The sequence below is a fragment of the Colossoma macropomum genome, unplaced genomic scaffold (genome assembly GCF_904425465.1).
Source record: "Colossoma macropomum unplaced genomic scaffold, Colossoma_macropomum, whole genome shotgun sequence".
NCBI lineage: Eukaryota > Metazoa > Chordata > Actinopteri > Characiformes > Serrasalmidae > Colossoma > Colossoma macropomum.
This window is the reverse complement of record NW_023494809.1, coordinates 9809785-9836662: the sequence shown is the minus strand read 5'-3', so window position 1 is coordinate 9836662 and position 26878 is coordinate 9809785. Positions and strand designations below refer to the sequence as shown.

General features: G+C 39.0%; 1 protein-coding gene across 1 annotated transcript in view; it reads left to right on the top strand.

The window, feature by feature from the left end:
- Window positions 1-26878, top strand: part of csmd3a (CUB and Sushi multiple domains 3a) — a 457456-nt gene that overhangs the window by 194739 nt on the left and 235839 nt on the right. Inside the window, exons 20-24 of the mRNA XM_036558514.1 lie at window positions 1184-1399; window positions 8406-8594; window positions 11919-12088; window positions 12572-12728; window positions 20572-20763. Of these exons, the coding sequence (XP_036414407.1) occupies window positions 1184-1399; window positions 8406-8594; window positions 11919-12088; window positions 12572-12728; window positions 20572-20763 (924 nt within the window). The remainder of the gene's footprint in view (window positions 1-1183; window positions 1400-8405; window positions 8595-11918; window positions 12089-12571; window positions 12729-20571; window positions 20764-26878) is intronic.

Here is a 26878-nt window from a genome sequence, read left to right as displayed (position 1 = left end):
AGAAATGAGAGGCCCCCAGAGCTGAATTTCAGGTGTCATAGCAAAGGGTCTGAATACCTGAATACGATGTCCAGGCAAAATTGTAGTTTTTACTTTTTAATGAATTTGCAGAAATGTCTAAAATTTCTTCTGTTTTCACTTTCACGTTAGGGGATATTGAGTGCAGAATAATGGGAATTTTTATTTATTTATTTATTTTAAACACAGCATAGCAAAATGTGAAACAGTGAAAGGGTCTAAAGACATTTCGAATGCATTGTATGTATTTGTCAACAGTTATATGTAATAATATGTTGCGTGTGCATTATATATATGTAATATGTACTTAGAATGACAAAGTCTAACCCTGATCTTAACCTCAGTAACCAAAAAAGACATTTTACAAATAAGGCGTTTAGCTTTAGGAAAAAGTCCTTTAGGAAAGCCCTATTTTTCTTAGGTTTTTCTGTATAATCAGGACACACACAGACACACTCCTCCTGCCTTGCCAGGCCACCAAGAGAACTCGTCAATTACAGCTCACCATGCCATTAATAATGAAATCTGTGCAAGCTGTTTATTTTGAATGGGGCATCTAGATGCTAATGCAGTGCCAACAGTTCGTTCCCCTGTTATACAATTACAGGCATGTGTATTAACCCTCAGCAGTTACAGTTACTGCCCAGCCTAAAAGAAACATGATATAATTTTTATTTTATATTTCTCATAACTCTTTGAAACAAGTGGAGAAAAACTGTAGAAAAGGCAGATTCTCAATTTTCAATCCGTACCATATTTGGCAAGTTCTAAGTTTAAGAGGTAATTAGTAATGAAAGGTTTTAGTATGCGCAGAAAAAAAATGTTTTTTTTTTTAAAACAAACATGAAAAACTCAAAATTGTCGATACAGCATGTAAATTAAATGTAAATATTTTACATAATTATGCTTACTTGTTTTTATGTTATTACTTTATCACTATAATTATGATGTTAAATTGACATATAGTCCAATGACAATAATACCTACACTTATAAGGGTTAAGCCTCCTGGCTTTCCCCAGTAGCTTGAATCCTAAAATACCCAGTACATAAATAATTTACCCTGGTCCTGGTTTTGGAGCTGATACTCTGGTGGCAGACAACTTGCTGCTGATTTTTTTTTTCTTCTCTTGGTTTAATTTATCTGATGATCTCATTATGCTCAGGCGTGCGCTTCACGTTCCATGCGTTTCATCTGGAGGATCACCATGACTACCTGCTGCTGACAGAGAACGGCAGCTTCGCCCAGCCGCTGGCCCGACTCACCGGCTCCCAGAGGCCCCCGGCCCTCAATGCTGGTCTCTACGGCAACTTCAGGGCCCAGCTGCGCTTCATCTCAGACTTCTCCATCTCATTCCACGGCTTTAATATCTCTTTCACAGGTGAGAGAGAGAGAGAGAGAGGGACATACTGCAGCTGCTGTTCACTCAATGCGCTTCCTTTTGCACAGTAAAAGCGTAGTTGTTTGATTTAACACTGAGAGATCTGCATGAGTAACAGTGGTTGGATATTCAGCATAAAGCACGAGATTTGGTATGATTTAAATCAGTGATCATTAGCCCCTTGAGTGAATAGTTTGGCAAAAAGATCAAATTTACACAATCTTTCTTTCCACTTACATCAAATGTAGTCAGTAAGCCAAGACATGTTTGGCTTTTGAAGTTTGCTTCTTTTGCACTGAAGCTCAAGGCTAATGTAGCTACCAAGTAATGTAAGATTTTACCCACAAATTAGCTTGTGATTATGTGGCTCTAATACTGTATGACATACAGCCAGTGGGGGAACCTCAGGGCCTTCTTGGCCTTCAAAGAAAGCCTAGTGATTTCTGAATGCTTAAAAATATGTGTCTGTAATTTTTAGTTCAATTTTACTTACATAATCATTATGCTTGTTTTATTACACTCTGCCAATCTTATAGAAATACTCCTATTTTAATGTCAAGTTCTGGCTGGACACTAAAAAGTTAAATGTTTGAAATGTTGATCAGACAATTATTAGGATTTCTTTCTGTGCAGTGTGTAGGCCGACACAGCCAAGTGTGCTGAACTGAAAGCCTCACACGATTAACTACCAAAATAATTAGGAAGTGAGTACAAATAGTAATAGTACAAATCTAACCAGGTTCCAGTTAGTTGTTAGGAATGGAAAACAGCAGCTACTCTTTGCACTCTTTACTGAAAGAGTTAGTGTAAAACTGCTACAATGTAAAATTTACTTTAATTACAAGCTTCAAGCCTCTGTCTAGACATTTTTTATGATTTCCTTCTATTATCTTTATCAGTTTCTAAAGTTTGATTTAAGTTGGATGGAACAAAATTTGGCAAAGGTGCCAATCAGTTAGCGATATGTATGTCAGCTGCCCCCCTCACATAAAGTGTGACTGCTCTTTTACTGCTTCAAGTCCCAGACAAAACTCCCAGCAAGTAGGATATTTAAGCTTGCCTAAATTTGTTTATTACACTTTTGTTTGTTGCATAGATAGACGCTTCCTCCTACTTGTATTAGCTGCCTGTTGCAGGATCATAATTTACGAGAATGTGATAGATAGCGGTCCACTTTAACTGTAGGAATAAAATTATACTTTAGTGATAAGGCACACAAGTTTGTCCTCAAATATGACTCATTTGCTGACTCATAACGGGAGCTTGTGTGACCTCAATTTCAGAAGCATGATCCAGCAGTTACCTAACTAGCTATAGGTTACAGATATAACACTAGTGCTGAGCATTCAAACATCGGACACAATATGTCTGTGATTTACCCACCATAAGCTGAAAGCCTGAGTTCTTGAACATTAGATGCAAAATGCAGTTAGATCTCTAAATTGATTGTTAGCCAGCTTGTTTTCCGTTTTGCGCTTTTTACCATTCAGAGAGCAGCCGAGAAGAGTAAAGTGGTCTATTTTCCTGTGGGGTGTCTCAAACACATAGGGCTGCCAGTTTTTGGAGCATTTATCTGCTACTAAATTTTTCATTTATAAATATTTCTTGAATATAACACTGGTAAATGCTTTTCCTGAGACATATCTTTGCTATTAAAACAAAACTTGAAACATTTTGAAACCGTGTTGACAGGGGCCTTCAAATATCACAAATGGGCAAATGGAATCTACAACGGCTATAAAGCCAGTGTTAGCTTAGTGCTAAGACACTGTTAGAAATACCATGGGAGCAATAGCAGCATTTAGCCTTATTGTAGAAGAGGGTTTATTTTCTCATTTTTCCAACAGGTTTTGACATATATTGCTGAACTGAGGGCCTAGCTCTAATAGTCAGGGTTTGCCACTGCAAGCTGTATATATAAAATGTATAAAATGACCTGGCATAGCTAAAAACAGTAGTAGCAGTCATCTTGAAGGCTGAATTTTGTATGTATATTTGAAATGTGTTAAGATCTTTGTGGTTTTAGTCCTTATGGGAGCTGGTGGAGGCAATTTAAAGTTTTAAATTGTCATGACATTGTTGCTAATTACTGTGTAATGTATTAGATAGTTATTTATTTATCACACTCTGCATATTTCATAAAGTGTTTTAGGGACTAATCTCAGGCAGTTCACAAGGCGAGTGAAGTTACTGCATTGTTACCCAATAAAACCCCAGCATTAAGCATGTTTGCTCCTATAAGAGCTAAATTTACTCCTGCAGGGGTTAAACTACCTTCACTTCTTTATTGTGCTCTCTTGCCTACAAGCTTGTATCTTCCACGATAAGCCAGTGTACCAATGTTTGAATACAGAAGAGGCCTGGAAAGTGGCATGTTGATGAAAAGCAATCAATTGGCAACAGCTTGAGCTGCCGATGGTGAGCTGGGGGACTTATCGCTGGTGCCCGAAACCTCCTGGACTGGATTTGAGCCTGAGCCACAGGGTAATGTGAGAGCTGGCTCTTGGCTGGAGTTTTCATAAGCCACAGATCCCTACTGGATCATTCCACACAAGAGCGTATACACCCTGCTAGAACGGCCAGGGGTTAAACCGGCCTGATGGAATGGACTTATCCACCTTTTAATATAAGAAAAGTCCCCAACAGCTGAATAAGAGACTCTGTGTGTAAGGAAAAAGAAAAAGCTGCAGAAAGTCAAAGGCACTTTTCTTCAGCCCCAAATCCTTGTTTAACCTCACTGCTCATGCCTATGGTTAAACGTCTCTTGCAGATAAAGGGGCTCCATCCTGGAATAAGAGGCTTAAGGGCTTCAAAGGTGCAATTTTTTTTTTTAGAGGACAATCAGTACAGGTCAGAAATATACCAATACCCATATGAGCCAGCGGTCAAGAAGGCCCTGCTAAACAAGCGTTAGCAGAAACTAGCACTACTGTACAGTAATTAAGAAGCCACACTCATGAATAGTCATGAAATCATCCGCAAGGAGAGTTCGTGCATTAGCATAATATAGATTGTCCGATTGAAGGCGGATGTTGACCTTTTGCCGCTATTAAATATTGATGCCATCGACAGGATCAGACATGTGCACGCATAATGCAGGAAATTCACACCCCAGGAAACTACAGACAGTGACTTTTTCACAATTAGCTATTTTTGTTTTTCTGTTAAGATTTGGCAAAAGCAAAAAGAGAGCAGAGTGTGCTGGAATAGAAACGGATGAAGAAATGAATGCCTGGAACCCTGGGATTCTTATTCAGTCATTAATTCTAAGACTTATTATTTTGTACTGACTAGAACTTTAATCGCGCCTTAAATGTTGGTCCAAAACCAAATGCATCCGGAGAACTTTCTATCCAGTCCAGACTGTATGAACTAAATTCATACAAACTTCTGTCTAAATCTGACACAAACCAGCCACTCATCACCCAAAGTGCTGAATAAAACTTAGTAGCAGTAAGAGCTAGCATTATATCATGAATCAATAAAGTTAAAAATAATCTAAAATATTATAATAAAATAATCAGCTGTACAAGAGTATGTTTAAATTTTAATTTAACCCCTTTTCATAGAGGCCATAAAATGCCTGTTTTGGAGGTCCCTCAGTAGAAGCTGTGAACTTTTTATCAAACTCGATAGAATATACTCTCAACATACCCCTTTCACACCTCATTGCTCATTAGCAGCTCAATATAAAAAAGCCACAACATTTTATGCACAGAACCAACACTGTTCTAGTTTATTAGTTACAGGGAAAATATTTTATTTGATTATATAAATTAAAATATTTGAGTTAATTTTGGGATGTTCACAGGTGGCCTGCAGAAAGAGATTAATGAATTTACTTGTCAAGTAAAGAAAATCTCGTATCTCCATTTTGTCGTTTTTCAGTTTTTGTCATAATTTAAAAGTGTCTGTTGTTCTTTACATTGTGTGTAAATTTCATAAAGAATGGACCAAAAAAAATGTCCCAAAATTACTTGGAAAAAAGTCTGGTTCCATTGACTTACATTAAAAGTAAAGTGTGTTTTTTTTCTCTTTCCTGTAAAGTTATCTTTTTGGAGATACAAGGTTTTCTTCCGACAACAGCGATATATATTCTCAATAAACTTTCCATAATGTGCTGTTCTCATGCCGTGTGGTGACGATATTGCATGTTAGAGTATGATGTTAGCCTTTATCTGTTTAATCCTTAAACAAACCAGATTAAAAATTTGTGTTAAGGTAATTAATAACTAACGAGAAAAACTAAAGCGGGGGCTAAAAACTATTAAAAGTGGTAGTGTGTGAACTCGACCTGAGCCCAAAATATATTTGGGAAATGATTTTCAATGAATTTCAAACACTATTAACTACTATGACTCGCCCCAGGATCCTGTGTTTCCAAATAATTTTCCAAGAAGTCAAAGCATAGCATACATGTGAATAATTGCTTTGACTGGTTTAAATGTTGTCCCTCTTTTTTGCTGCTGCTAGCTGCCTAGCAGAGTAAAGTAACACACTTATATTAGCTGACTTGTGTAGGTGGAGTAGTTACTGCAGCTTAGTTTGATCAAAGCAAATGAATTTTAGAATGTTTATTATATTTGTTTAACAAATTCATAGTTCTGAAATTTTAGCATGGATGTAACGAATGTTGCATCAAATAACTATGATTTCTGGGCAAGTTCTGCTTCAGAAATCAATATTTATGTTGACTCAGTCCAGCTAATATAGTAATGGAACAGCCCTTAAAATGGCAACATTACATTGGGTAGTGGCATGCTAGTGGTGAGGGCATGTTAAAAACTGTACGGAAATGGAACAAAATGTTGTTAAGGATGTGCTCAAAGATTCCATCATTAGCTTGCCAACTTTATTAGTGTTGTGAATTTGCAATAAAATAATCTATTTTAAAGCACCAAGTCCATAAACCCAATTTTACATATTTTTTTAGTGAAAATATAATATCAGAAAATGAAAGAGGTGTTTTCATTAATCCTTTTTATCATGCTGAAAGAATGTGATTGAGGCAACATGGGGCTGAATCATGGGGTCATGGAAGCATGAAGTTGTACACAAAAGGACGACCCCAGCAGGCTTTGTTAATTCTAACAAGCCCTGCCTTTACCGCTTCACTATACCGTGCTGTAAATTCTTAGAGAGCTGGCTAACCAACAGTGCATTAAAACATTGGTTAAAAAGAAAATATTTTGCAAACTTCGCAAAAAAGCTATTAATGTAGCCAGCATGCTAGAGGCTAAAAAGCTAAAAAGGAATCGTGGCAGCAGCATCTCCCACAGTGGCTCTGTTTTTCTCCTGCACCATTTGCTTACATTTATTCTAAGGTGATTGTGAGTTTGGAGAAAGTATGGAAACTGGACGTGGAAAATGTGTGAAAACCCTGAGAGGACGTTTTTTGTTTGTCATGCTAACTTTAGCATAGGGTGGTTTTAGCATGCGAAGCACGGCTCTAGAAAATGAAGGAAAGTGATGCAGTGGTGGGGCCGAGGGGGCCGACAAGCTGCGCGTCACTCAGTGGATGACATACATTTGGCAAAAGCTCAAACCGTCGAGCTCGGAGAAGCCTCTCAGAGAAGCCCCAGAAACGCCACAGGCGGTGCAAAGCGCAGCTGCGGCCTAGCAATGCTAAACCTTTTTCCCCTCATGATTTACAGGCTTCTAAACGATGTAAATCTGTATACATTAGGCAGAATTGATTGGTGCAGGGTTGGCAGTGTTAGCCTGGGGTTACATTTGAGCGCTGTTTTTATTGCATGAATCATGATAGGACGTGCTGCAAGTGGCAGGACAGCGTTTAACTGTAACAAGATACGTTTAGGAAACAGACTTCAGGAGAGAAATAGTTTAAATGTACACTTTTCCACTTACCTCTAATGAAGTTTGCTTTTTTTGTTTTGCACTGGAGCTACAAGGCTAATGCTGATATAGCTAAAAAGGAATGGGAGCTTATGACACTCTGTTATTTATAAAAACAGATGTCAGAGAGCTGAAAAATGGTAGTGGCAGCAACCTTGAATCCTGAATTTTGTGCATACTTTTGTCCATTTTTATAGATTAAAATGACGTCGTGGGTTGCTAGGGGGTCCAGAAAATGCATTTATGGATTTTAAAGGGAATTTTAGCTCTTTTTTCATATTTTCTGCATAATTAAATGGTTAAGATTATGCAGTTTCCAATTTCTTTACAGCCAAATTGTCTGATAGCCAATTTTTTTTGGCTGATTTTTATTGGCCTGTTTCTAAATCCAAAGCTCACGCTGTGTGGAGTAAATAAACACATGAAACAACACTAGCACATTTCCAGTTCTTTTGATTAGCCAAACTTAAATATAATATAAACATCATTATTTGCTCATTATTGGGCCAAAATTGCAATTTAAATTGCATTTAAGATGCAATTGCATTTCAAAGTTGCCCATTTAAATAACATGAATAACGTGAAGTGCTGCATTTAAAGTAAGAGGTAACTGGCTGTGTACCACAATGAGTAATGCATAATTATGCTACGACATTTTGGTACAGGTGTAGCAGTAGCATGAATGCGCTTCCTTGCCTCATGATATTTACATCACTGCTGGTTTTGGGTAGTAAATAAAATGGCTGTATTTGTGTTGTAGTCATTGTGACCCCTGGTTCTTAGCACCACCATAGTAAATAAATTTGACCCATTAAGTTTACCTACAGTGAACCATTTCGCATCAAGCCACTCTCAATTGTGCAGAAATTTAGATTATTTTAAATATGCAGAATTTTTAAAAAATAATGGAGGTTCCCCTATAAAGCCCATAAATGCGTATCCTGGACCACTTTTGATCCATGACCTCATTTTAGTCTGTAAAAACGGACAAAGTTATGCACAAAATTCAGGCTTCAAGATTGCTGAAGTACGCAGAAGTATTTCAGAAGTTTGCATGAATTTTAAAATTCACTGGAATTCTCCTTTAATACTACAAAAATCTAAAAACATAATTGTAATTAATTGTATGCGATTGTGTGTCCTGTCTCAGAATACGATCTGGAGCCGTGCGAGGATCCCGGCGTGCCACAGTTCGGTCGTCACGGTGGCGGCGGCTTCGGCATCGGCGACTCCCTGACCTTTTTGTGTGAGCCGGGCTACCGGCTGCAGGGGCCACGGGCCATCACGTGCCTGGGCGGCGGACGGCGCACGTGGAGTGCCCCTCTGCCAAGGTGTGTGGGTACGTGGTCAGCAGCTTTCATTCGCTTGGATGTCTCCACTTCCGACAAGTCCTTCATGGTTGCATTGGAGCGTGGCGAACTCAGACAGACATGTCAAACAAAGTAGATGTTTGGCGGAGGGAGTTGACAGACAGCTGGTTCAGTGCGGAAATGTCAAAGTGTAGTCTTGTAGTCCTGGGGCACCTGTCACTCTGTCTGTAGATTTTGGTAGGGGGAGGGGGGTAAAGAAAACATTAGTCCGGCCTAGGGGTGATTTGGGGTCACAGCAGTGACAGAAATGAGTGCTGTCCATCCTGATGTCGTTATGGCAGCTAACAGCTACAAGGAGGTCATTATAAGCCGAGTTGGGGAGCTCCGTGTCAAACTGTCCAGTGACTCGAATGCAACTCATGAGTGACAAGGTCGTGTACTGTGTTCCAAAAGTGCCCTGCACAGACAGTGTCTGTTGGTGTCTGTTACTGACATACAGTGCCGGTCAAAAGTTTGGGTACACATGAATTGACCGTCTTTTCATAATCTTAAAGATAACTAATGCTTAAGTACTTGAAATGACTTTGAATCTGTTCTCTGTTTGCAAATCCTTTATTTTGAGCTTTACAGAACACTGGCGAAAATCCCTTTCAACCGTAACTTGAACTGCAGCATAGTAAAATTTTGAGCGCATTATTATTTTCAGACATTATTATTTTGTATAGGTGTGAATGGTTACATTGTAAAGAGAGATCTGGTGTGGATTTTTTGTCACCTAATGAAGCTAGTGTTAGCATAGTGGCAGACCGGTTCTCATTTCTAATCTGCTTAGTTTTGATTAGCTATGATAGCAAAGTCCAGCTCATTAGAGCAGCATTTTATAATGGAAACTAGGGTTGCATATAACATTGATTTTAGTAATTGATTAATTGGTCTATCATGGTTTTCATTATTTGATTTATTGGGAGAGGGTAACAGGCGGCCAGTAGTCTGTCAGTTACTAAGTACTTCACGTCATACACAATTTTTCTTTAAACAAATTTAAAATACGAGCATTATTCCTCTTGCATATGGAGCCCCTAAGGTGGCATGGTGGTTAATTTTTAGTAAGGCGTGGCCACAAATTAATAGATTGAGACCCTGAATTACCATATTGAGGCCACACATTAATATGCTGAGACCATGAATTACTATATTGAGGCCAAGATTTAAGTTTCTCATAACTCATGGCTTCAATGTATTAAATTGTGACCTCAATATAGTAATTTGTGGCCTCAATATATTAATTTGTGACCTTAATGTAGTATTTTGTGCCCTCAATGTACTAAATTGTGGCCTTGGTGTAGTAAATTATGGCCTCAAAATAGTAGTTTGTGGCCTCAATATAGTAATATTGTAGGCTCAATATAGTTATTTGTGGCTGCGGCCTTAATATAGTAACTTGTGGCCACAATATACTAAATTGTGGCCTTGGTATAGTAAACTGTTGCCTTAAAATAGTAGTTTGTGGCCTCAATATAGTACATTGTGGCCTCAATGTAGTAATTTGTGGCCTTAATATAGTAATTTGTGTTCATGCAGTATTGAAAAATAAGCACAATATTGGCTCCATATTTGCGCAGCATTCTTTCAAACATAAAACACCTACACTATCTTTCATCAAGAAACAATAAAGCAGTCCAAGCACTATCGTGAAGTAAGAAGTAAGATGCTGCCAGAACTTCACATTGCTATTCAAATTATTTTTCCTCTAATGATTAAACACACACACACACACACACACACACACACACATCATCTAAACCGCTTATCCTTCTGGGTCACGGGGGTGCTGGAGCCTATCCCAGCGGTCATTGGGCGACCGGAAACACCCTGGACAGGTCGCCAGTCTATCGAAGGGCAGATAGACAGACATATATGTTCACACACACACTTACACTCACACCTAGGGCCAATTTAGCGTGTCCAATTGGCCTTACAGCATGTCTTTGGACTGTGGGAGGAAACCGGAGTATCTGGAGGAAACCCATGCAGACATGGGGAGAACATGCAAACTTCTAATAAAGCAAAGGTAAATTAATTTATTTGTGTTTTGGCAACACTACGGAATCAAACCTGATAATACTGAACACAGTGAAGTAGCCCGGTTATCCCAGTAGCAAGTTCACCACTGTCAAACAGCAACAAACGTCAGCCTTTTTAAACTCTGAACACTGAATGGAAGACTACACTCACTGCAACCAGACTTAGTGCTGTGCTTTAGTTCGCTCACTTAAAATGTAAATTTGATGGGTAATTAAGGATCACATAAATATCATATTGCTATAAATAATAGATACAAACACCTATAGCTTAGTGTTAAAGGCTCTTTTAGCCAGGACCAGAAAAAGTAGATATAGCTTTTTATGTTATTTATTAAACAATCATATTATGCCATAAACTTCATGCACTTTTTAATGCTATAAAGATAATATTTGCTCTAAAACTTTTAAGTTCAGGATATATTACCACACCAGCCACTACCCAGTTTGACTAGGACCTTCCTCTAAAGTTCTCTTAAGTACTCTGAACTGTATGATTCAACGGATCAGAGTAAATATGGCATAAACAAAAAGCAACTTTTTTTGTTTTGCTTGTTTTTGCTATGCTTGCTGGTTAATAGTACAGAGTTTTCTGCTAATACAGGTGCTGTGCACCCCACCTTTTTCAGTAAAGCCCCTCCTAAACTAACACATACTTGTCCGATGTGAATAATTTAGGTATTTTGATGAAAACTGAATTTCTCATTAGTTTGAATGAGATTTTGCCAATGCCCTGTAAAGCCTGTCCAACCTGCCAATATTCACTACAAAAGATTGCTTGTATGGGCAGAGTCGATTTGTTTCAAAGACAAATGATCATAGTAAAGTTAATATGTTTGAATTTCTTCCTAAAAAAATACATATTTATATGTCCTGCTTACATAATAAAGATCTCAGCAAATGTGTATTTTCTTCTAGCCTGTTGGGAAAATGTCCCAGGCTTCCATCCAGTGCTAAGAGTGTGCAAGGCAGCATCAAGGCCAAGTGGACTTACTATGAAGAATCTAAAATAGAAGTCTTAATTTGTTGTGCATTTTTTGGCCACTGCATATTTCCATATGTAGTGACTTCATAGTTTTGATGTCACCTTTCTAAAATGTGTAAAAAAAAATAAAATAAAATAAAATCCTTTATTAGTAGAAGCGTCCAAACCTTTGACTGGTACTGTACTGTTTTCTTCCTAGAGCTACACTTACTATCTGTCCTTAAATTCTGTATGTTAATCTGACATTTAGCCCTGTCGTTCCTTATTGATGTCCTCGTCTCTCGTAGCTGAATGCGGCTCGACGGTTTCTCAGAACGCCGGCGTTTTGCTGTCCCCAAACTACCCTCTGAATTACGAGAACAACCATGAGTGCATTTATAACATTCAGGTGCAGACAGGCAAAGGCATCAACATTTCAGCCAGCACCTTCCATCTGGCTCAAGGTGACGTCCTGAAGGTAAGCAACAAGAAAAACTGTCCGCCGATTCTAGTGAGGGATAAGGGATGATAAGCAAACACTTCTTAAAAGATGCTACAACTAAGCTAAGCGGCTAGCTATCCATTCATTTTATTTACCCATTCGCCAATACCTGCCTTGGGCCATGCTTTATTTAACTCAAGGCCTTAATCATATCGGAGACTGTTAGCGATGTTACTAATAGATACACCCTTGACAGCCGGTCTAGTAAAATTCAGATAAAGAGCAGTGAGGAAGATTTGATGGAGTGTTTCTGACAATACGAATCATCGTTCACTGCGGCAGAATCCTCACAGCTCCTCTAAAGTCTTGCTTAGTCCTCCTGGCTCCCGGTAACTGTGCACCTGAGAGATTGTTTATAGGTTAAGTCAGCAGCTTCTTATGATTACAGCTTTTCAGAATATAATAGCAGACTAAGCTCAGCACACTAACTCCCCCAGCGCTCCTTCCTCTGTCTCTCAGGTTTACGATGGTCCAGATAACACTGCGGACATGATCGGGGCGTTCTCAGGCTCCTCCATGCTGGGGGTCACTCTGACCAGCACCTCGAACCACCTATGGCTGGAGTTCTACACTGACCAGGAGGACACGGCCGAAGGCTTCAAACTCAACTACAGCAGTAAGAGCGCTCTCTCTCTCTCTCTCTCTCTCTCTCTCTTTCTCTCTGTTTCTCTCTCTCTCTCTGTTTCTATCTCCCTCTCTCATCCTTTTCTGACTCCCGCTATCACTCCCTATGTCTATCTTTCTCTCTCTCTCTGTCTGTCTATCTCTATTACGCTCTCCTGACTCCTTCTTTCTCACTCTCTCCTTCTCCTTCTCTTTCCTGACTCTCTGTCACTTTGTCCTTCTCTGTCTTTCTGTATCTCTCTCCCTCTCTTTCCATCTGCCTCTCTGTTTCGTTCTCCTTTTCTGTTCTTTCTAGACTCTGTCTGTTTCTTTCTCTCTTCTTTCTCTTTCCTCTCTTTCTCTCTCTGTTTCTTTCTCTCTCTCCCCTCCTCTTTCCTGACTTTCTTTCTCTCTCTCTTTTTCTCAATCTCTGTCTTTCATTCTGTCTCTTTCTTTCTGTTTCTCTTTTTCTCCATCTATTCCTATCTCTTGCTCTTTCCTGGCTCTCTCTCTCTGTCACTCACTCTCTTTCTTGTTCTCTCTCTCTCTCTCTCTTGTTCTCTCTAGTTCTCTCTCGCTCTCTCTCTCTCTCTCTCTCTCTCTCTCCCTTTTCTCACCTGCCCCACTTCCTCTATCCAATCTCTCACCCCAGTTACAAGTAATGGAATTTATAACCTCAGTTAATTTTCCTTTCTTAATTAATTTCTTCATTTCATTGTCAGCTTGGAACTCTGTGGTAATGTGACTCCTCTTTCTCTCTTTCTCTCTCCCCTTCCTCTCTGACACACACACACATGCCACACGCACATTAACAACAGCTTGACTGAGAATTAGAGCACTATAGAGAACGTGTGGTAGTGCTTAATTTGCTTTGTTTGAAATTATAGGTCTACGCGCGTCTCTACCACAGCTAGTGGAGTATTATTTGAAATCTTAATCATGAAGCCAACATGACTCCACCATAGTTATAGGTCATGATTCAGCCACCACGGCTCCGCGTGAGAGAAAACAACATCAGGAAGCAGGAGAGCTTCGGCCTCTGCCATTTTGCAACTGTGAAGGAAAGGCTTACCGATGCTGGATGACTCCCCATGTTCCCAGACATTTACTCTTTGAAAGCATTCTGCTCTAATTGTTTCACTTATGTATGGGCAATTAGGCTATTAAGGCCTAGCTGAAGTGCCCACGTCTTTATAATAGCTCTGCCCACACCTCACAGCCCCTGCACACGTAACTCTCAAAAAGGGAAGGAACAGGAACACTTTTGAGACTGCTGTAGCTCAGCAGTGGGATTGTGGGAAATTGGGATATAAAATGTACTTTATAAAATAATTCTAATATGCTGGTCTTGTTCAACTTTGCATGTTTATAATAAATATAAATAATTAGTAGGAATAATTAATACAAAGCTGTAAAAGTGAAGAAACGCGTCCAGAATGCTGAACAGAGCTGTAGATGATTCTAAAATGAAAATGTTCTAATAAAACTAAAATCCAGAGTGAAGTTCTAATAAAATTAATATCAACAGTGAAGTCCTAGTAAAATATATATTCATGATGTTCTATATGTTCAGGAAGTTCTAATAAACTGTATATCCAGAATGAAATTTTGATGAAATTAATATAAGAAAGAAAACAAAAGAAATGACTGAAGTTCAGGCGTACTCTTGGAGGAACTTGTCCAGAATGCTAAAGCAGCTGACAATGCATGAAAGGAAAAGTGGGGCCAGTTGGCAAGAGCTCATTTGAATATTGCAGACTTCTCTCGCTCTCATTCTCTGTAGAAATATCTAGAAAGGAGTCCTAATGAAATTGATATCCACTGAAGTTGTAATAAAAATCCATATTCAGAATGAAATTAAATTAAAAATGAAATGAAATAAAATTAATTTCAAGAATAAATGAATGAATGAAGTTCTAATAAAATGAATTTCCAGAAAGTAATTATAATAAAATAAGTATCGTGATTGAAAGTGTAATAAAATTAATATCCAGAATGGAATTAGGATACATGAAATTCTTAAATTAATATTCATCAAGTTATATTTGAATTTGGAATGAAAATTTGCATGATCTCTTGTATAGTGGCGAATAGCAGTACAGTAATAAAAAATGAATATCCAGAATGTCAACAGTAATGATCAAATTTGAGGCAGATACTATAACAAAAATGACAGTAAACAGGTAATTCCCAAAATATAAAACACATTTGAATAAAAACACATTTGAATATTCAGAATTCAGTTTGTAGTACTCCACTGTTTAAGTTATTATTAATATTAAAATACTAAAACTTAAATAATCAGAACAAAAACATTTCAGCATCTGTGGTGCTTGGACCCCTAATGGTCATGTTGTTCCAGACTTCTGAACATTAGTGTAGTCTTATGGTATTTATATAAGTGATTAAGTTTCTTCTGAAGAACAGGGTTCGGACTCAGTCTGACCAGAAATTCCTCCCACTCCCCGCTGCCTGTCACAGATGCAATCTCCCTAATGGACTGCGACTAGTGTAATTTTGCGAGCGCACTGGTTCTAGTAAGACTGTCATAATGTTTGGCATTGTGGGGGATTATATCAGTGCAGCGGAGCACGGCAGGATAGCCCTGAGACACTCGGGAGAAAACGGAAGCCTAAAAATTTCCATATGAAGTGGAAATCGCTGGTGAACCGCACGCATGCTCCGTTACATAAGCTGACAAATCTGTGTCGCCTTACAGTGCGTTAGTTAGAAATGCTGGGCTGGGAAAAATAGCGGCAAACAAATGACTGAAGTTCAGGCACACACTTGGAGGAATTTACCCAAAATGCTAATGTGGCTGACAGCGCGTGAAGGGAAAAGTGGAGACCTGTTAGTGAGAGCTCATTTGAATATTGCTGACCAACCCCTCGCTAACTGTCTTTCACTGTTAGTGGTGTTAGTATTTTTGGGTTATATATTGTTGATAAGTCATTGAAAGTTATATATCTCAATACCACAAGCATTTGGCAACTGTGTCCAGAGTGATGAACTGAGCTGTCGGTGATCCTGTAAAGTCTGAGAAAGTTGTAGAACGTCAAGAATGAAGTTAGAATAAAAGTAAATGTTTGTGCAGAATTTCTGCAAAGTCAGTGGTTGAGATGTAAATAAAAGTTTAGTATGAAGTGGTTCATTGTAGAGAAACTTAGACTCTTTACAGTGGTCTTGTTAGGAACCAGGGGTTGTGATGTCTACACTGCAAATATAGAAATTGTATTTACTATCCAAAATGACACATGAGGAAAGTAATACATTTGAAAAAGTTTCTTTGGGAACTGTTTTGACGTTCATGCCCTGCATGTATTGTAAAACAATGTCTGAGGCATCAGGCAGCATATTTATAACCATTTCATGTAATAATTTCCAATGAGGTACCCATTAGGGGCTCTAAATGATCCAGACACCTATCACCTATCTATTACCACTACTGAGACGGTTTCTCTACACCCTTCAAAAAGTGGCTCTTCAGGGGTTCTTTAGTGAAGACAGTGGTCAGATTTATAGTACTATGAACACTCAAATAATCATTTAAATGCATAAATGGTTCTCTGCATGGTAGGGCTGCATGATACGGACATAAAACATGATGTTCAACAAAGCTGCTGGGTATCACAGTGATGATATGAGGCGAAATAATAATAATTTGTTTCGTTTTGTATCATCATAATATCCACTACTGTGCAAAGTAAAATACCAATGCACATTTTTTTCACTGTGTCACTGATATGAAGCACTGCTCTTATGAAGCATCAGAATCTGAAATGGTGCCCCTATGTGGAGAATTTTCAACCTGTGAGATGTGAAGTAGCTTCAGTCTAAAGAACAGTCCAATATTCATTTTCAGTATAGGCCTACAAAAAATGCATGAATGTACATTTTATTCTTTAAAAGGCTCCTCATGATTTGTTGAATAGTAGTTTTGTTGTAACAGAAGCCACCATTACTGCTTACCATGCAGTCTGTGCAGGGTTCTAGCCCAACACAGGGAATCTCTTGTTCGACTTCTAACACACTTTGTTGCTGTAGGTGTGAGGCGATTTGATCTGTTATCGCAGGCTGGAGCAATTCGTTCATCACATATATCAATGTTGTGGTAACGATACAAATCGGATGTATCACACAGCCCTGTTGCATGGTTATGTGGTTCTTGTCTATGATGGTGATTAACTGTTGATTCAATGTGGCACCTAAAGTGTCTTTTGTTCAGATGACCAGGCTGAAATGGCACAAATCAGATTTTTTGCTCTGACGCTATTTGGAGTTAACAAGTTATTTGGACACGCAAATCTCACTCACTCACTCATCATCTAAGCCACTTATACTCCTGAGTCGCAGAGGGTGCTGAAGCCTATCCCAGCACTCATTGGTTGGAAGGCAGGAAACACCCTGGACAGGTCGCCAGTCCATCATAGGGCAGACACACAAATCTGATCTTTTCAAATCTGATCTAAGCCACTTTTATTTGTTGTCTTACATTGGATACATGTGTGATTCGTGGCCATGCTGCCTTATTGAAAACGCTCAGATCAGAGTTTATGTGGTTTTTTACAATCATTCAGTGTTAGTGTGACAGCAGTACAGAACCCAAAGTTGCAGAAACAATACATCTGACCCTTTTTTACCTTCATCTTGCAGTGATGATTATTTTTGAGCTTTTTAGAGTAAATTGTCTTCACAACAAAGGCTTGTTCTGCTGCTAGTATGTTGTTTATGATGCATGTGGTTCATTTGTGTGACATTGTTAATTAGGATTTGCACATAGTTTCAGGAAACAGGTTTGTTTACACAATGCTTGTGATGTGAACATAGCCATAGAACTTTTTTTGGTCCTATATAGAATCCTTTTTTCTAAGGTTGTAGACCTGAGCATTTTCCAAAAAACACTCTAAATGACTTATTTTACATTTTAACCATTTACTGTGCAGAAATTTGGTCTTTTAAAGTCTTTAAAAGTGTAGCCTCTCAGTGATTCATTGGCAATCATGCATATTTTAAATTCTCCTACTGGTCTTTGTTAATGAAATCTTTCTAAAGGCTTTCAAGATTATTGTTTCCAGTGAAACATTTTTAAAACATCTCTAAGGGTGTGCGTGGTGTTGTCTTGCTCGGTTAAGTCTGTTTTTATTGTTTGGCCTTAAAATCTGTTAAAATCTCTGATTACTTGTTTAATCGTCTAAATAATCAGTAAAATACTTCTTTAGTAATATAATCGATAATGAAAGCACCAATGGTAATTTCCAGAATGCCTCGTGCTTGAAAAGTAAGGCAGATAAGTTGACAAAAAGTGACTGTAAATAGTTGAGTGTTTTCATATGGCTGAGCATGTTTTATAAAAGCATGAATCCGTACTCTAATTGCTGTTTCTACACCAAGCCAAAACCAGCTGTGTCATCTGTAAAGTGAAGAAGGCCTATTTTCTATGGCTGAATTCGCTCTAGCCTACCTGTGACAGGAAGTCCTGCGTCAATAAGGCCTTAATTAGCAGTCACTGTGGAACAGCTCTGCACATACTCTTCTCACACGCTTTTGGACGGGGAGATGCTGAAATTCAAGAATTGTAGAACTTCTTTATTGTTGTATTAGCAAGTCGCGTAACACAGGCACTTTGGGAAATTTATTGCAGAGTATTTTCCTGCATCTCTTTCCCTCTGGGACATGGGCTCCTGATGGACCTGGTGAAGCTTGTCTCACTCATACCTTTCTTAATGAGTTAATTAGCTCTATCATTTGCTCATTAAGAGCTGATTAACTTTTAATAGGTTGAATGATATTATTTGTGCTCCTACTTACTATAATTACCTATGGCGATGGAAAGACAAAGGAGGTTTTATCTACTGATGATTTTTAATTGAACGAGTCGGCTAAGAGAAGCAGGGTAGATATAAACCGGAGCCAAATACAGGTTCTTACACTGAAGCTTGGAAAGTTGCTTTCAGGGTGGGTCTACGCTGTATTTTGTGGTCTCCACTAACCAGAGCATTTGAGCAGCATGGACGCGGAGTGGTGCACAACAAGGAGCGGCTTTTTAGAAAGCTGAAGGGCCTGCGTTCTCTCTCAATCAAAGATCGCCCTAATACAGTTGAATCTCACATGAATATGCAGTGCGGTGAAAAAGTATTTGCCCCCTGGATTCTTCTGTTTCTGCATATATGTCACACCTAATTAAGCGTCACTTAAGCGTGGCAATAAAGTGGGGCACATACTTTTTTCTGTGCACTGTATAGTGCATAACCTAGAACACAAACACTACAAATGCTCCATTAAGGTCACTTAGTTATAGAGATACTCTGGACAGTTTAGTAAAATCTCTCCCCGCTACTGACGATGTATCTTGAAGGTGGGAAGGAGTTTTGGAAAACTACAACTGCTTTAGCTGTAGCTCAGTTCCTGTCTCAATTCACATGACCACTGGCTCTAGCCATGTTCTTGTCCCAAGTCAAATGACCACCGGCTTTAGCCACGTTCTTATTTCAAGTCACATGACCACTGGCTCTAGCCATGTTCCTAGACTCAAGTCACATGACCACTAGCTCTAGCCAGGTTTCTGTTCCAAGTCACATGACCACTGGTTCTGGCAGTGTTCCTATCCCAAATCACATGACCACCGGCTCTAGCCATGTTCCTGCCCCAAGTCAAATGACCACTGGCTGTAGGCACGTTCCTATGCCAAGTCGAATGACCATTGGCTCTAGCCACTTTCCCATCCCAAGTCAAGTGACTACTCGCTCTAGACATGTTACTACCCCCTAGTCACATGACCACTGGCTCAGGCATGTTCCTACCCCCAAGTCACATGACCACTGGCTCTAGTCACGTTCCTGTCCCAAGTCAAATGACCACTGGCTTTTGCCATGTTCTTATTCCAAATCACATGACCACTAGCTCTAGCCATGCTCCTAGACTCAAGTCACATGGCCACTGGCTCTAGCCATGTTCCTATGGCAAGCTACACAACCACTGGTTCTAGCAGTGTTCCTATCCCAAATCACATGACTAATCTCTTTCAAATTGCTTAAAAATTCTAAGGGTTGGTGTCAATTTTGTTGCAGCAAGTGTTAAAAAAAGTTCTGTTGGAGAACTTTTATTTACCTGAGCCACATCAGTCTAGTTTATAATTAAAGCTCAGTAGAATCAAGGTATTAATAAAATATCACAAAACAAATTGAATTCTGACCTCAGTATAAAAATATGTACATACACTGCAACACCCTTGCAATGTAGTCATTAATAGGTCACAAAAAAATTAAATGTAAATTTTTCCCCCTTACCCCGAATGTAATTGATGATGACGTGTTTGGTGTCTGAAGTTTGCTTCTTTAGTTTTACAAAGAAGCCACAGAGACTAGTGTAGCTAACAGGTAATGGAAGCTTATAGCCACACCAGTAGTTGTGCAAACTACATGCCTACTTGCTGCTGTGGTTTCTGACATTGTGTCACAGACTGATTTCTGTAAAAAGTTTCTAAAGTTAAAGCTAAAAGCCAAAAGCAGTTGCGGTAGCTGTTTTCAGATCTGTCTTTTTGTCCATTTTTGTATATAACAGTAAGTCATACAGAAACACATAAGCAAGTCTACATTATGATAATTCAGGCCTGGTGCTAATTGTTGTTCATAAGCTTCCATTACTTTGCCTCATAGCTCCAGCGCAAAGCTAGCCAGTCGGACTCCAAACACGTCTTGATTGATGAGATTTCGTGCAATGAGAAAATTATGTAAAATTTAAAGTTTCTCCAGAGTATTCTTTTAAATAGTTGATTTAATTTGGAATGAGCTCCTTTATATGCTTGGTTTCTAGCAGCTGATGCTAACCTTCCTACTGTCCCGTGTCCTTTTCCTCAGGCTTCGAGCTCTCCCACTGCGATGAACCGGGCGTGCCGCAGTTCGGCTCCAAAGTGAGCGACCAGGGCCACTTCGCCGGCAGTGCTGTCACATACCAATGCGACCCTGGCTACAGTCTCCACGGCAGCAGCGTGCTGAGGTGCATGACGGGCGAGAGGCGGGCCTGGGACCATCAGCTGCCGTCCTGCATAGGTAATCACTCCTCCACCTCCGCACTGTCAGCCACCATTAACATACACACCCCATCAGCATGCTGACCCTTAATCTGCAGGATTTAGTCCTACACGGATTCCACTTAATTGGGCTTTGTTAAAAATGCAGCCGCTGTTCTTTCCTCTTTGCATGCATATACAAATAGTGCTAGTGCTTTTGTTCTGAATAATTGATCTGCAAGGCTGCTGCTGTCGTGAACCCTTCTCGAATTGGAGAGGGACAGCGTTTGCCCTTAGTACTGCGTCCTTCTCGTCCCATACGTCTTCGTCAATTAGGCCGTGGTCTGCATGCGTAAGAGGATTTACGTAAGTGTCACTTTTCGATCACAGTGTATGCCTTAATGATATAATGCATGGATCAGCTGCCACATCTATAATATCATTAGCTTTATTTCACTGCGTTTGCTCATTTTATAAGACAACAGAAAAGTAATTGGCAGTTAAATCATTTCAGCCAATCTGTGTTGTAGTTTTCAGACATACAGTTCTGTGGAAAAGTCAGAGACCTTCATTTATTAAATTTTCAGTCAAAACAGCCATTAAGTGCAAGTTATTATAAGGCTATTATAATGCTTTTGTGTAATTTTCCATAAAATATGTTTTCTGCTTTTTTTTCCTGTCACTAAAAAATTAAAAATGCAATTAGAATGGAATTAAAAGTGGTGTTTAACTGTCTAAATGTTTTTAAACAAAAAATATCCTGGTGAAAAACTACACTGTATGGCCAGGAGCGTGTGGACACCCTTCCTAATATTTGAGTTCTGGTGTTTCAGCCATGCCTATTGTTAACAGCTAACCCATTGCCCTGCTAGATCTGCCCTGGTCAACTGTAAGTGCTATTGCTGTGAAACGGAAGCGCTAAGGAACAAGAACATCTCAGATAGTAGAGCATGCAAACTAACAGAGTGGGGCTGCCGAGTGCTGAAAAATCACCTATGCTCTTCCAAGAACTGTGCATCAGAGTCTTCATAAAATGATTCTCTATGGCTGAGCAGCTTCACACAAACCTAAGATCATTGTGCAGTGTCAGGTGTCAGCTGGCGTGGTGTAAAGCACGGTGCCCCCTGACTCTGGAGCAGTGGAAACGTTCTCAGACTTCGCTATTGCGAGTTATGTTAACACGAAGCTAATGGTGATGTATTCACACTGGATTTAATATGACTTAGTCAGTTTTGACGTTGAAACCTACTTGATGTACGTGTAGCATGTTTTTTTACTTTGCAGTTTTACAGTGAGATTTTCCGGCAAATATTTCAACTTAAAGCCTAAATCTGAAAATGTTAAGTTAGCCTGTTATGGTGTTAGCCCTCTAACAAGCTGGTTGTTAAATCAAATTCACGTTCTTTCATAGGGTGTGTTCACTCTCATTTTGGGCTGTTTACTTCATATCCATGCTATTTGTTACTGCAAACATACACACAGTCCTATTCTTCATTTTACGGTGCTAAAACTGATCTGATTTTTATTTGTACAGTCTGAAAAACCATATTAGCTGGGCATGTTTTCTGTGAACACTTATGCTCCTCTGAATGCTTCATCTGAAGTACATCCATCTGTTAGGAGTATGTTTAATATTAATGTGTTGTGTTTATTTATCATCCAAAGTGTGAGTGCTGTAAAAAGTAATGTTTTTGTGCTTTTTGACTGTTGCTTAAAAAAAAATCACTAAAGTTGGCCCAAAAATATTGGCCATCCACCAAATCCAACAGAATTTCTCTGCTTGTGTCCATGAGCTATGAGTGAGAAATAATTCATATTGAACAACAGCATGCTTTTGTTATCACCAGCGATAACTGCGGTTTCTACAGTTAACGAAAGCAGACGTGACCCTAACACATCCAAATACATATTTAATGTTAGTGCTGTGTGACTGTTGCTCTGTGTGCTGTTATGCTAACCTGGAGGATAAACCCTTTGAGAGGGAAAATGATTTATGACAATCTTTAAGTGCTGGAAGAATAAGAATGAGAATGAATCTTCATTGTACATCATCGTAGAATCTCGCACTATTGCCTTGACAGTCGGCCCCAACACAGTGGAACGTAGTTCTCCATTCTGGGGAAGGTGTTCTGTTAGAAGTAGGGTGGAAGATGTGTGTATAGCAGATCTGTTGTGGACTGAAACATGGGTTAAAATGGAGGCTTCTCTGTTCCGTCAGACAGGAGACTAAAAAACATTTTGGATTATGGACCTGTTGTAGAAGTTAACCTCTTTTCAGCTTCAGTTTCTTGACTGACTGTCACATTTGCTACCAGAATTTGCTGAACGCATAATAGATCCATCCTAATGTTTAACAACTGGCGAGGTGTTCTTTTCATTAAATACTGCTCCTTTTTTCCTCAAAACTTACTTTTGATGATTGTGGCCATTGAGTGTGCTTTACAACGCTCCAGCCGACGCTTGGCATTGCATATAGTGTTCTTAGACTTCTATTCAGTCTTAGACTTGTGTGCAGTTTGGAACTCTGTAGTAAGTGATGCAACAGAGGATAGGCGAATTTTACATGCTTCTTGTTTTAGTATTCGGCGGCCCCATTTTGTGAGTTTGCATGGTCTACCGCTTTGTGGCTGAGCTGTTGTTGCTCCTAGACGCTTCCATTTCACAATAATAGTACTTACAGTTGACCAAGGCAGACATAGCAGGACAGACATTTTATGAAATGACGAAGGATGAACTGCCACAAAGGTGGCATCCTATGACAGTGCCACAATTAAAGTCAGGAGGTCTTCAGGATGATCCATTCTACTGCCAATATTGTCTGTAGGGATTGCATGCTTAATTGTATGCACCTGTTAGTCATAGGTGTGTCTGAAACACCTGAACTCAATAATTAGAAGGGGTGTCCACACACTTTTGGCCATATAATGTATAATGTGTTAACTATAGCTGCGGGTGTTCACCCATTTTTAGACGTGAATTCCTTGTGAGCTTTGTTCCCCCCAAACTTATCAAAACAAATTTGAACGTCTGAACATGAAAAAGAAGAACTGAGAAACCTGTGCTACTCTGGGCCTCATCGTGGTTTATCCCACAACTGATAGTACCCTGCTAAATGAAACCTGTACCTACCCTAAACCTGCTTGTTGAACTTTTGACGGCTGTAGCCATTGAGACATTGCTTCAGTCTCACAGCCCTCCAGCAGTGACGAGCTCAGAGGCGGAGGCCAGTGCTTCAGTGCCCTGAATTGAACCCAAATTTCCAGACAATAGAGCCGTAAATAACGATACAGCACGTTTGGGTGGGTAGATGCTCGAAGAGTCCTAAAGAAAATTCACAGTGGTGCCTGGAAGTCTGCCTGGAGGCCTACTTGCACAGATAAGGGAGCCTTGGGAATTTTTAGCATCAAAATGGTGCGCTTTTGGGTCGACTCCTGAGCTAAATATTTCATTCAAAAGCAAGCTGTTAAATGCAACATTTTATGCGCTTCTTTCTCTCCGTTCGGAAAGCCGAACACATTGAATCATAAGCAAGTACCATTCACCGTCAGTTTGGATTTACTCATATTAATTTTTGCCATTTTTATGCATTAATGATATACAGTTTAGATCTAAATTTTTATAAAGTAGATGCCAGAAAGTGTTTTTTAGATGCATTTACTTTAGTTTTATTCAATATTTCAAGCAACAACAAGAGGATATTAAATAATAAATAGCAAGTTCACTTCATCACTGTTCAAATACAAGGCATTCTGGATATGAATATTATTATAACTTTATTCTCAAGATTGTTTTAGAACCTTTTTCAGTTCCGTTCATCACTCTGGATACATCTACAATTATTTTTAATTCTTTCAAAGAATTATTTGAAAGCTATGAGGTATAAAGATGCTGTAAAGATACTCTTAAGTATCTTTAAACAAACTGGTTTCATATTATTGAAGAAGTTGCTTCCACACTTTTGAATGCTGGTTCCCAGTTTTTGAATTGTAGTTTATTAAAATGCAGGAGAAGGTGAAGAGTATTTTTTCCTTACCTGAGCTCCACTGTAGTCACTGGCAGGTCATTCAGTCAGTACAGTTATCTGCAGGCTGTCTGTTGCACTTGACCTTATGTACCATAATGATCCATCCCGCCAGATTCAGAAAAATGATCGCTGTCATGAAGTGAAGCAAACCTAAAACAAATCAACCTTTATCTTTCCCAGCTGTGAACTCACATTACTCATTGACATTTTTCATGCAAGCCTCTTCCTTTAAAGAATGGCCATTGTTTTGTCCAGTCGAAGTACAAGTTGTTCTTTTTTCAGGAGATTCTGAGGAGATTAGATATAAGATAATCCACTTGCATAAAAGTTGAGCAAAAAGGAGTTCTTTTAAACTACAGTCCAAAATGGGACAAAATAGGCCACCAAAACTGTTCCAATCAGATAAACAGAACTTAAAGCTTTCATCATTGAGAGAGGAGAAAATCAAGACCCACTCTTGGTTCAGATGTAAAAAAATCCAAAGATGTTTCTGTCCATCCTTCCACTGTGAGAAGACAACCCTGCTATGTGAAGAAGCACTTACTGAGAAAAGGAAACAGACAAAAAAGAAACGCTGATTCACTGAACGGATTTATCGAGAACAGCACTGGCGTTTGACTGTTTCTGCTGTAAAACATGAATTTGCAACAAAACTGATATGGGGCTCAGAATGTGCTTTGTGTTAAGAATAACTCACAACAGTCAGTTCTTTTTTTGAAGGATGGCGTTTATCTTTTTTTTTTTTGCAAATGATTTATTTATATATTTTTATTCTCACGGCACTTAAGAATTGTCATAAACCATTTTCCCTCTTCAAAGCGTTTATATCTTTCAGGTTATTGTAACAGCGTGCAGAGCAAGTCACACAGCCGTAACATTAAATATGTATTTTGAAGTGTTAGGGTCACGTCTGCTTTCATTATCTGTGGAAACTGCAGTTGTCACTGGTGGTAACAAAAGTATGGTGTAATTCAACATAAATTATTTCTCATTTGTAGCTCATTGAAACTAGCAGAGAAATCCTGATGGTAGTGAAGATTATAAATTTTCAGTCCAAGCCAAAAGTTCAGAAGAGTTAGTTTAGAAGAGGTAACGTTCTGTGTTCTATATTTATAGGAACCTATGAACACATTCAGAAGACATTATGATAAATGCATAAGGCCTTATAAATGTGGCTATAGATATTTTTGAAAATTCGTTACACATTATAGTGTTTATGTTTATTGTGTATAATGAATTGTTAATTGTTAACCTAATGCTTTATAAGAAGTGTTCATAACACGTTACATTGTCAGTATCAAAGAGACTCAGTCCCAGTTTAGTCATAAACCTACCTGGTCATATCTCACCTCACGCATGCTGAGCCAGTCATGATTTCTTTTAATTTGTGAATTATCCCTATTTGGAGTGGAATAATAGGTTATATTCTGTTGCAGTGTATTCTAATGTGTCTTTGCAAGCTTCAAGTAGAATTTATATACTTGTCATTACTTGTCTTTGCCTCTCTACGGCCTTCACTGTAGCTTTGGGCTCAGTGTGATATCAGAGGGGGTCATGGTGAGGCACATGATAGATACGATGATGCTGTGTGACAATTTGAGAGCGAAAGTTAAGGACAGCTTGTTTTAATAAATCTGGGCTATACAAATTATTTGGGGCTGGCATTGAAACATGTTCAGAATCCACTTGAATCCTGTGGGGAGAAGTAGCTGCTGAGACTCATGTCTTCTCCACAAGGCTGAAGTTGGCCTCTTATTTGCCAGCTTCTTATTAAAATGTTTCTATTTCACCTAAAATGGAGCAGCAGGAACATGTAACTGCTGTTTAATTAAAGATGGAATCTTCAGTTTCATGTTTTCTTCTCAGTCCGGTAACTGATACATTTTGGTGATGCTTTCACAAATGAGTCAGCATGTTTAAGGTATTAGCACAGGTATCTGATCATAGCATTAAGCAATGTTGGCACACTGTCGCTGTTCAATCTGCCGCTCTTTGTCCATCATTATTATACAATTTAAGCAGCTTGGCTGATCCAAGGCTAACCAAACCAGTTTTTTCCAGTTCCAAGAGCTGCACAGTGGAGTTTTTCGTGGTTTCTTTTAGAAATATAGTGGATTAAACAAAACTATAT